General features: G+C 43.0%; 1 protein-coding gene across 1 annotated transcript; it reads left to right on the top strand.

The window, feature by feature from the left end:
• The first annotated feature begins 473 nt into the window (after positions 1-473).
• On the top strand, positions 474-2,697 carry LOC139422501 (stabilizer of axonemal microtubules 3). Its single transcript, XM_071173661.1, has 5 exons — positions 474-515; positions 1,247-1,399; positions 1,504-1,620; positions 1,959-2,053; positions 2,322-2,697. The coding sequence occupies exons 1-5, from the start codon at positions 474-476 to the stop codon at positions 2,695-2,697; spliced, it is 783 nt and encodes a 260-aa protein (XP_071029762.1).
• Positions 2,698-12,082: the final 9,385 nt, after the last annotated feature.

Genomic DNA, 12,082 nt, shown 5'->3' on the forward strand with positions numbered 1-12,082 from the left:
CATATATTATCAATAAATCCATTCCAATACGGCATGACATATGGTATAGATACAACATCCTGCTGAAACAAGGATTGTATCGCTCTGTTGTTGAATGGACCAAATTAATTAAATAAAAGTCCATTGTTTTTTGTCCATTGAGTGACGTGTGTGCTCGCTCAGAATTTGCGCTGGTAGCGTCTACGGTATCTATGACGATATTACCAAAACAAAGCATAATGTTCAAGCACTGTTGAAGCTCCTGTCGTGTTGTCTTTCCTTTTTTGCTGATTTGAAGAACATGCGTATACATGTGTGATATCTCGTTTTCTTCATTCATGTAAACATATTTTTTTTTCATGTAAACATATGGTGTTTTAGTAGCTAAGTGAACAGGGAGTTCCTGTTGTTGGGTCAACTGTCACATCAATCCAATGGCTTTGTGGAAGGGACACAGGCGAGAGCTGGGACAGACAAGTGCAGGTGTCGGCCATATGTATGTGCAGCCCTTGCCTTTTTATGTGGAGAGTCTCAAGGTAGGTTTAAGAGGAAGACGATTTACAATTTGAATTAGGCCTAATAAAAATTCAAAGAATTCTGATTATAAGTCTTATAAATTTAGTAAGAGATGTGGCTCGGTAGGTTTGTGTTTCAGCAGCTATATTTTTCACCATCTATGGGCTATAGGCTATTTTATGATTATCAGTGTTTAAACATGTTTACACCCACTCTCTCTAGCCTCGTTTATACCTGAGCTAGCATGTCCTGATCTTGTTCACATTCTGATTGTGTGCACATTTTCAGAAATATGGTCTTAAAATGTGTCTCATATATCCACTGTCAGCATTGTGGCCAGATTTCCTGTATGCAAATGATTTGACAGCTATTCTTTCAAAATAATATTGCTATATACATTTTTTTAAGACACATTGATACCATAAATCAATAGTGCCACCTCAATGATTTTGGGATAATGATGATTTACATGGTTTCACAGTCCAGATCTGTCTACACTTGTAAGATATTCAGACCCAATGTGTGCCTGACTTCCTCCAAAAGTGGTCAAGGAGATCTGATCATAATCAGATCCCAATGCGTCATTTAATAGTTTACCCTGTCTGAAAAATGTGGGTACAATCAGAATGTGGACAAGATTAGGACAAAGGATGCATGATAGAACCAGGTATAAACAAGGCTTCTCTCTCGCTCTCCACACACACACACATCTTGTGTGTTTCAGGGTGCATCTCTGCCCCCTCTGTTCCAGCATTCTCCCCTGGTGTCCACCAGCAGTCACTTCTCTGTCACCTCACGCTTGGAGCACGACAGGAAGCCTCAGACGGGGCCCCTGGCCAACACACTGCACCCACGTGCCCCTCCACACTGGAACACACACTTCCTCAATGAGCTGGCACAACAGGTGAGGAGAGAGCGATTGAGTGTGTATGTGTGTGTCTGTGTTTTCATTCAAAGGTAGCACCTGATGGTTGTGTGTGTATGTCGTCCCCCCCCCCCCCCCCCCAGCTCCGGGACTGTGGGACAGTGCGCCTGCTCTCTCAGCCAATCAGTGAAATGCAGGACAGCTACAGGGGCCAGGCTGCTCCACATGGCCCCCTGCTGGACCACTACTGCACCCTGCTGGTAAACAAACAAACTGACAGACAAACTGACAATAATATTGGGAAATATTTCATGTTCTGACATAATGACATAGGGCCCGATTCAGATAAGTACACTTAACATGGACTTAGGTCTAAGTTAATAAGCATGGATTTAAGTAAAAAATGTTTAACTGAAGTCCATGTTAAGTTAACTTCTCTCAAGTCTGAATAGTGTATTTGTGAAATGGAAATTGTGAATACATCTACCTTTCAAAAGTTAACAATGGAGCCAGTTGAATGTGTGAGTGGAAAGGTGAGACTAAATGAATGAATGAATGTCCAACCTGTATTCTAACAGATCTGTATATCTTCTCTTAGGCACTTTATAGACAGCTTGATCCAGGCCAGACCCCGACTGTGACAGCAGATCCTTTAGTCAGCACAGCTCATGCATACTACAGGCGCTTTAACAGGTACCACTACACCAGAGAAGTGTGATTGTGTGTGTGTGTGTGTGTGTGTGTGTGTGTGTGTGTGTGTGTGTGTGTGTGTGTGTGTGTGTGTGTGTGTGTGTGTGTGTATGTGTGTGTGTGTATGTATGTATGTATGTATGTATGTATATATGTATATATGTATATATGTGTGTGTGTATTTCCTTTATTTCGCCACTAGAGGGTAGTGTGTGTTTGTGTGTGTCATATCCCTCTCTCCCCTACCTTTCACCTTTTTTTCTCTCCTCAGGTCAGAGATTGCCCCTTCCTCTGGTCTGGAAGCCCCTTCTTCCTACCTTAGCCTGAAGAAGAGCTCCACCCACAGCCGCCTGCCGGGCCACAAAGCCCCTCCCACCATGTCCTGCCACCCTTGGCTGCCCCGCCCCTCTGTGCCCTTACCCTATGGAGGGAAACACAGCCTGTACAGGGACAGCTTCCGTGTGCCTGCCCCTCACCCTGCTCCCTCTGGTCCCTCGCCTGTTGCAATCGCAGACTGGCGACAACCCGGGCCTGAAACTGGTGCTGGAGGAGCTAAGAGAGGGCTTCTCAGGGACATTGTGGAGGTCCCCAAAATGTACCTGACAGAGAACCGGGTCTATGGGGGGAACCGGACCGTACTGGTCTGAGACTGTGCCGGACCGTGCTGGTACGTGTGTGTGTATCAGAAAGACAACTACATGTGTGTATTTTTCCAGATGTCACCAATTGCGATCTAAAGTATACAAGGACCATGACCCCACTTTGGAGTCAACCATCCCAGTGTTTTTTTGTGACTATTTATCAAAGGCACAATAAACAGGTAGGGTTTGAAGAGGACTGTAGTGGACTGATTGATTTATCAATCACTACCAGTGATGCATGATCACGGGGTCCCAAGAGACACAACATATTTCAGGGAGTTGTATGAAAAAGGCTGCGAAGGCTGAGCTGAGATCAGTTTGGGCATGAGTGTTTCTTATTGTTAATGTTTTAATGGGAGTGGGCTAAGCTGGTCCAATATCTATGTTTAGGGGGTCCTTCAGTCTGGAGCTAGAGAGAGATAGACCAGGGCAGTATACTGTAAATACTGACTGTATGTATGTATGTGTGTGCGTGTGTCAGGGAGAGAGAAATGCTGAGTAGGTTAGAGGTTATTTTGGCATCATCTCACAAATTACCCTCAGAATCCACTGGAGTCCCTCCGTCCTTTCTGCCTTTTTCTCTTCCACCCACCTGCTCTCTCGCTCTTTCACTCTCCTCCCCCTCGTTCCTCCCTCCGGCAACATGCCAGACGGAAGAAGAGAGACAGAGAGAGAGAGATGGAGGGAGAGAGAGAGGGAAGAGATGGAGTAGGGTTAGATAAACATACGTATGTTTATACAACTCTACTCAATCTCTTCCCTGTCTCTCTCTCTCGCTCTCTCTTTCTCTCTCTCTCTCGCTCTCTCTCTCTCTCTCCCTCTCACTCTGTCTCTCTTCTTCCATCTGGCATGTTGGGGCAAATAAGGAGGTTAATACATAGAAGTAACAAATACATTAGGAATCAAATCAAATCAAATCAAATTTTATTTGTCACATACACATGGTTAGCAGATGTTAATGCGAGTGTAGCGAAATGCTTGTGCTTCTAGTTCCGACAATGCAGTAATAACCAACAAGTAATCTAACTAACAATTCAAAAACTACTGTCTTATACACAGTGTAAGGGGATAAAGAATATGTACATAAAGATATATGAATGAGTGATGGTACAGAGCAGCATAGGCAAGATACAGTAGATGATATAGAGTACAGTATATACGTATACATATGAGATGAATAATGTAGGGTATGTAAACATTATATTAGGTAGCATTGTTTAAAGTGGCTAGTGAATGATGTGTACTTAGCGCCAATTCAGAAAGAGAGGTAGATCTACGGTTGGGGAGAGAGAGCGAAAACAACAGAGAGAGCATTCAGATGAGCAAGTCAGAGATGTACAGACTAAGCTGACAGAATCATTGCTTACCACATCTGTGTATTTGTGTGTGTAGGCCTAAGTGCAACATCATTTATCTGCAGAAAATAAAAATGGATTTAATAGTTACACTAATATACAGTAACTACCTGTATTTGTGTTGCATGTAACTTGCCCAGATTCTATAATTTATCTGAACATGGCTGTGCATTAATTAAAGGTTGTTGGCAGCTCTATAAAATAAACTCAGCAAAAAAAGAAACGTCCTCTCGCTGTCAACTGCGTCTATTTTCAAGCTTAACATGTGTAAATATTTTTATGATCATAACAAGACTCAACAAGTGAGACATAAACTGAACAAGTTCCACAGACATGTGACTAACAGAAATGGAATAATGTGTCCCTGAACAAAGGGGGAGGTCAAAATCAAAACTAACAGTCAGTATCTGGTGTGGCCACCAGCTGCATTAAATACTGCAGTGCATCTCCTACTCATGGACTGCACCAGATTTGCCAGTTCTTGCTGTGAGATGTTACCCCACTCTTCCACCAAGGCACCTGCAAGTTCCCGGACATTTCTGGGGGGAATGGCCCTAGCCCTCACCCTCCGATCCAACAGGTCCCATACATGCTCAATGAGATTGAGATCCGGGCTTTTTGCTGGCCATGGCAGAACACTTACATTCCTGTCTTGCAGGAAATCACACACAGAACGGGAATGGTGGCTGGTGGCATTGTCATGCTGGAGGGTCATGTCAGGATGAGCCTGCAGGAAGGGTACCACATGAGGGAGGAGGATGTCTTCCCTGTAACGCACAGCGTTGAGATTTTCTGCAATGACAACAAGCTCAGTCCGATGATGCTGTGACACACCGCCCAGACCATGATGGCCCTCCACCTCCAAATCGATCCCGCTCCAGAGTACAGTCCTCGGTGTAACGCTCATTCCTTCGACGATAAATGCGAATCTGACCATCACCCCTGGTGAGACAAAACCGTGACTCGTCAGTGAAGAGCACTTTTTGCCAGTCCTGTCTGGTCCAGTGACGGTGGGTTTGTGCCCATAGGTGACATTGTTGCCGGTGATGTCTGGTGAGGACCTGCCTGTCTCTCAGCGTATTGCGGCCAGTCTGAGCACTGATGGAGGAATTGTGCGTTCCTGGTGTAACTCGGGCAGTTGTTGTTGCCATCCTGTACCTGTCCCACAGGTGTGATGTTCGGATGTACCGATCCTGTGCAGGTGTTGTTACACGTGGTGGTCTGCCACTGCGAGGACGATCAACTGTCCATCCTGTCTCCCTGTAGCGCTGTCTTAGGTGTCTCACAGTACGGACATTGCAATTTATTGCCCTGGCCACATCTGCAGTCCTCATGCCTCCTTGCAGCATGCCTAAGGCACGTTCACGCAGATGAGCAGGGACCCTGGGCATCTTTCTTTTGGTGTTTTTTTCAGAGTCAGTAGAAAGGCCTCTTTAGTGTCCATAACTATGACCTTAATTGTCTACCGTCTGTAGGCTGTTAGTGTCTTAATGACCGTTCCACAGGTGCATGTTCATTCATTGTTTATGGTTCATTGAACAAGCATGGGAAACAGTGTTTAAACCCTTTACAATGAAGATCTATGAAGTTATTTGGATTTTTACGAATTATCTTTGAAAGACAGGGTGAGTTTATAATTCAATCGTGTTACCACGGTTTCCCAATTGGTATCATATTCATTTATTAATATCAATCAATTATTCAACTTTTATTGGGTTTTCCCACGCCGGACCATTGTCTTCCGACAGGTGTCATCATGGTTCCCCTCAGTCATTTGGGGTGTCCCCTACACGATGCTGGTAGTCCCTCCACATTATTTATTTACTAATAAAGTATCTGATATTGCACTAAGGATGCTACACTTTTACCTTTCTTCAAAAACGGTATACATCCAAATGGTCTCTGGGCTGCTCTGACACCAATGTAGCGATCCTTAGTTGTGGGATTTAATATTGACGATCGACCCTGGCCAAACCCTAACCCGGACGACGTTGGGCCAATTGCATGATAGATGTCATTGTATTTAAAGATGAACTCTGCCACTCCAAACAGGGCACCAGGTGAATCCCTGACCAGGATAACCCCATCTGCAGGGGAGGAGGAAACAGAGTCAAATATGAATGAATAACGGATGAGTGAATTATCAATTAATCAATGGATGAGTGAATTAATTAATTAATAAATAATCAATGGAAAAATGTATGAAAGAATGGACTAATTAATTAATGAATTTTCTCATGGAGATGCTCATTCAATTCTTCATAGGAAAGAGGATTAGTTATATTTTCTTCTACAATGTATAAGACCAGGCTTCCGTCTAGCATTAGCTAGTTCATTTTCAAATGAAGACGTTTGTGGGATGATTTAATCTGACTGTGTGGAAACTGGCAACTGATTTACTGATGCAAGTGCTATTTGCCCTACAAAATGTTGGCATTCAGATAGTTATTTCTGGCCACCCGTGAGACTAAATGTAATTTCTGTCTATCTCTTCTCTTGCGTTGATATCACATGATAAGGTTGAACTCTGGTTATTTTGATACTTTAAAAGGTCCTGAACAGCCATTCTGAAAAGTACATTTCTCTCATGACTAACTACCAGGAAGTTTGAAAAGACAGGCTGAGTGAGCTTATATTCATTAGATCGCCTTGACTGTCAGCTCTTTCAAACACCTATGTCAAGCAACTTCGATGCAGTGTTGCAGTAAAATCGTCACAAGCAAATCTGGTAATACACAAAGCAACTCAAACATTGAAACTGCATTAATTATTAACTTTAAAAAAAAATACATCTCCTGTTTGGCATGTCTCGTGTGATGCAGCTTACAGCAGCACTGATGGAGGTGTTGACTTGACAACTGTTTTCACTGCATAATATTTAGAAGTTTTCCCTTTTCAGGTTTAGAAGAAGTGACTACTAAATGCTAACTCTCGTTCGTATTAGCTGGTAGCATAGCTAGCATACAGAAAACAGTGGCGGCTCTAAATAATTCAGGTTTAACCATTCTCCTATTTGTTTAAAAGGACATTTGTGGGCCTCCCGATTGGTGCAGTGGTCCAAGGCACTGCATCACAGTGCTAGAGATGTCACTACAGACCCGGGTTCAATCCCGGGCTGTATCACAACCAGCCGTGATTGGGAGGCCCATAGGGCGGCGCAAAATTGGCCCAGCGCTGTCGGGCTAGGGGAGGGTTTGGCCGAGGGGGCTTTACCTGGCTCATCGCGCTCTAGCAACTCCTTGTGGCAACCTTTCCTTCATGACCTGGCCTCTGTAAATTGATTTGAATCACCTTGATCCCCTCTGTCGAAGACATTTGGACCTTCTTTCTTTATATTTTCAGTGGTATTGTTAACAAACATGCCCCCATAAAGGAAATGAGAATTTAAAACAGCCCCTAGTTTGACCGTGATCTGGCAGAGTTACTCCACCTCAAGAATTACATTTGGCGAAAGGCTCGGCACACGCATACTCAGGCTGACTGGCTGTCGTTCAGGCAAATGAGAAATAAGTGCACTCAGACTAACCGTAAGGCTAAAGTTATTTACTTTAAGGAGCAGTTCTCTCTCTGTGGGTCTAACCCCAAGAAGTTCTGGAAAATGGTGAAAGACCTGGAGAATAAACCCTCCTCACAGCTGCCATGTCTCTTAATGTTGATTATGTTGTTGTTACTGACAAGGAGTGCATGGCTGAACTCTTTAATCACCACTTCATTAAGTCAGGATTCCTATTTGACTCAGCCATGCCTTCTTGCCCGTCCAACATTTCCTCATCTCCCACTCCTTCTAATGCAACTAGCCCTGATGCTCCTCTCTCTTTATACCCTTCCCCGCTACAAAGTTTCTCCCTGCAGGCGGTCACTTAGTCTGAGGTGCTAAAGGAACTCCTTAAACTTGACCCCAAAAAAACATCTAGATCCTTTCGTCTTTAAGGTTGCAGTCCCTATCATTGTCGAGCCTATCTCTGACCTTTTTAACCTGTCTCTCCTTTTTGGGAAGGTTACCATTGTTTGGAAGGCAGCCACGGTGGGTCCTTTATTTAAAGAGAGAGATCAAGCTGATCCTAACTGTTAAAGGCCCATTTCTATTTTGCCCTGTTTATCAAAAGTGTTGGAAAAACGTGTCAATAATCAACTGACTGTCTTTCTTGATGTCTAGAGTATTTTCTCTGCTATGCAATCTGGTTTCCACTTAGGTTATGGGTGTGTCACTGCATCCTTAAAGGTCCTAAATGATGTCACCATTGCCCTTGATTCTAAGCAATGTTGTGCTGCTATTTCTATTGACTTGACCAAAGCTTTTGATACGGTAGACCATTCCATTCTTGTGGGCCAGCCGGTAGTATTGGTGTCTCTGAGGGGTCTTTGGCATGGTTTGCTAACTACCTCTCTCAAAGAGTGCAGTGCATAAAGCCAGAATATCTGCTGTCTCAGCCACTACATGTCACAAAGGGAGTACCCCAAGGGTCGATCCAAGGCCCCACGCTCTTCTCAATTTACATCAACAACACAGCTCAGGCAGTAGGAAGCTCTCTCATTTATATGCAGATGATATTCTTATACTCAGCTGGCCCCTCCCTTGATTTTGTGTTAAACGCTCTACAACAAAGCTTTCTTAGTGTCCAACAAGCTTTCTCTGCCCTTAACCTTATTGTGAACACCTCCAAAACAAACGTCATGTGGTTTGGTAAGAAGAATTCCCCTCTCCCCACCGGTGTGATTACTACCTCTGAGGGTTTAGAGTTTGAGGTAGTCACCTCATACAAGTACTTGGGAGTATGGCTAGACGATACACTGTCCTTCTCTCAGCACATATCCAAGGTGCATGCTATTGTAATCTCTCCTCTTTCACCCCAGCTGCCAAACGAACCTTGATTCAGATGACCATCCTTCCCATTCTAGATTACGGAGACGTAATTTCTAGATCGGCAGGTAAGAGTGCTCTCAAGCGGCTAGATGTTCTTTACCATTCGGCCATCAGATTTGCCATCAATGTTCCTTATAGGACACATCACTGCACTCTATACTCCTCTGCAAACTGGTAATCTCTGTATACCCATCGCAAGACCCACTGGTTGTTGCTTATTTATAAAACCCTCTTAGGCCTCACTCCTCCCTATCTGAGATACCTACTGCAACCCTCATCCTCCACATACAACACCCGTTCTGCCAGTCACATTCTGTTAAAGGTCCCCAAAGCACACACATCCCTGGGTCACTCCACTTTTTAGTTCGCTGCAACTAGCGTCTGGAGCAAGCTACAAAAAACACTTAACTGGACAGTTTTATCTCCATTTCTTCATTCAAAGGCTCAATCATGGACATTCTTACGGACACTTGTGGCTGCTTAGTGTGATGTATTGTTGTCTCTCCCTTCTTGCCCTTTGTGCTGTTGTCTGTGCCCAATAACGTTTGTACCATGTTTTGTGGTTTTACCATGTTGTGCTGCTGCCATGTTGTTATGCTACTGTGTTGTTGTCATGTGTTGCTACCATGCTGTGTTGTCATGTGTTGCTGCCATGATGTGTTGTTGTCTTCTGTCTCTCTTTATGTAGTGTTGTGGTGTCTCTCTTGTCGTGATGTGTGTTTTGTCCTATATTTTTATTTTTAATCCCAGCACCCATCCCCGCAGGAGGCCTTTTGCCATTTGGTAGGCTGTCATTGTAAATAAGATTAGTTTCTTAACTGACTTGCCTAGTTAAATAAAGGTTAAATAAAAATGAAACATAAATTGTTGGTGTTTTACAAATAGTAGTCCACATAGATGGGCATTCCTAAAATGTCATTTCCGGCGACACTTTAGGCCGGTAGTAGGCAACTCTCACCCTGCAGGTTTTCTTTTCTACCTCATCATTTGGACATCTTTTTTTTATTTCCACCTTCATGGATGTTGGTTTTTGGTCTGGATCCGGACAAAATTTGAACCAATCATAGACATCTATGTTTGGCTCAGATTTTGTCCGGTCTGGACCTTGATTCGGCCAAAACATAGATAACTATACATCTTTTAAACTTTCATTCAGAATGGAAAATAACCTGATTTCAACACCCGGAAAATACGTATTTTCAACTGTCATTATGAACCTAAATAGAACTTATCTTCAACGTATGAAAAATACATTATTTTGCTTACTGGGACTGTTCTAGTTTTGTGGGGGTAGCAATTTTTTGGTCTCCACTAGGGCTGCAGAATGGCTAGAACCATCCCTGACCCCAAGTCTGCCCCCCTCATGCACACTTTTTATTCCGGCAACTCCTGATTTACAAAAACTTCTTCAGGATTGGTGGGTCACCTGCGGGGCGGTTGAGCTAACGTAGGCTAATGCGATTAGCATGAGGTTGTAAGTAACAAGAATGTTTCCCAGGACATAGACATATCTGATATTGGCAGAAAGCTTACATTTTTGTTAATCTAACTGCACTGTACAATTTACAGTAGCTACTACAGTTAAATAATACCATGCTATTGTTTGAGGAGAGTGCACAGTTTTGAACATGAAAACTTATTAAGAAATAAATTAGGCACATTTGGGCAGTTTTGATACAACATTTTTAACAGAAATGGATCATTGGATCAGACTAAAACTTTGCACATACACTGTTGCCATCTAGTGGCCAATATCTACATTGTACCTGGGCTGGAATAATACATTATGGCCTTTCTCTTGCATTTCAAAGATGATGGTACAAAACAAAACAAACCAAACGGTTGGTTTTTTCATTGTATTATCTTTTACCAGATCTAATTCCTTTCACATTTCCACAAACTTCAAAGTGTTTCCTTTCAAATAGTACCAATAGTACAAATAGCCTGAGCTACAGGCAGTTAGATTTGGGTATGTCATTTTAGGCGAAAATGGACCATAAGGGGCCGATCCTTATTAAGCACTGCTTATGTAGTCATACCAAATGTAACATGTCATACACATTTGAGTGTCCCGGATTTACGTTTACTATGTTACGTCTAGTTTATGAGACTGGTCTGCATGGGGCAATTCTTGCTTGGATGAAATAACATTCTCTCTCCTCAGTCCTCTTTCCTCCAAATCAAATCAAATTAAATTGTATTGGTCACATACACATGGTTAGCAGATGTTAACGCAAGTGTAGCGAAATGCTTGTGCTTCTAGTTCCGACAGTGCAGTAGTATCTAACAAGTAATCTTACAATTCCCCAACAACTACCTAATACACACAAATCTAAAGGGGTGAATGAGAATATGAACATATAAATATATAGGATGAGCGATGGCCGAGCAGCATAGGCAAAGTGCAATAGGTGGTATAAAATACAGTATATACATATGATATGAGTAATGTAAGATATGTAAACATTATTAAAGTGGCATTATTTAAAGTGGCATTGTTTAAAGGGACTAGTGATCCATTTATGGAAATGTTCCCAGCAGTCTCTCTGAGTTGGTGATTGCTGTTTAGCAGCCTAATGGCCTTGAGATAGAAGCTGTTTTTCAGACTCTCAGTCCCAGCTTTGATGCACCTGTACTGGCCACGCCTTCTGGGTGTTAGCGGTGTGAACAGGCAGCGGCTCGGGTGGTTGTTGTCCTTTGGATGATCTTTTTGGCCTTCCTGTGACCGGGAAACTGATAAGTGGTCAAGTGGTCGAGGAGTGTGTCAATTCGTTAGTAGGCAAACAGAAAAGTGTCCTCCACTCCTTGATAGCCCCTTTTCATCAAGGATACTCATCTGCCACAGAAGAGTTTTGACATCTGCCACACCCCACTGGAATCAGCTTTTGTTTTGTCGGAGGAGAAAAACATGCACAAGTTTAAAAACAATATGCTACTTATTGTTTTATCTATAAATGTCTTGCACAACTAACTACATTTGCTTTGAGCACTCGACCCATAGATTTTGGGATCCACCTCTGTAAACGTCATTTTCCTAATAATGCGCGAGTCAAGATCTGGACCGTCTCATTTCATTCGAACCCATTTCCATCCATATCCACTCTCCTCGCCGACTCCCCTCGACAATCCTCCTCGACAAACTTTGACCTTTTTTCAAAAGGAGATGAGAGAG

The sequence above is a fragment of the Oncorhynchus clarkii genome, chromosome 12, assembly GCF_045791955.1.
Source record: "Oncorhynchus clarkii lewisi isolate Uvic-CL-2024 chromosome 12, UVic_Ocla_1.0, whole genome shotgun sequence".
NCBI classification, from domain to species: Eukaryota; Metazoa; Chordata; class Actinopteri; order Salmoniformes; family Salmonidae; genus Oncorhynchus; species Oncorhynchus clarkii.

Excerpts from the sequence above, each read along its gene's own strand:
- LOC139422501 (XM_071173661.1), top strand. The coding sequence starts at position 474 with ATGTATGTGCAGCCCTTGCCTTTTTATGTGGAGAGTCTCAAG. Across the intron at positions 1,400-1,503 it reads TCAATGAGCTGGCACAACAG|CTCCGGGACTGTGGGACAGT; the intron begins GTGAGGAGAGAG and ends CCCCCCCCCCAG. Across the intron at positions 1,621-1,958 it reads ACCACTACTGCACCCTGCTG|GCACTTTATAGACAGCTTGA; the intron begins GTAAACAAACAA and ends ATCTTCTCTTAG.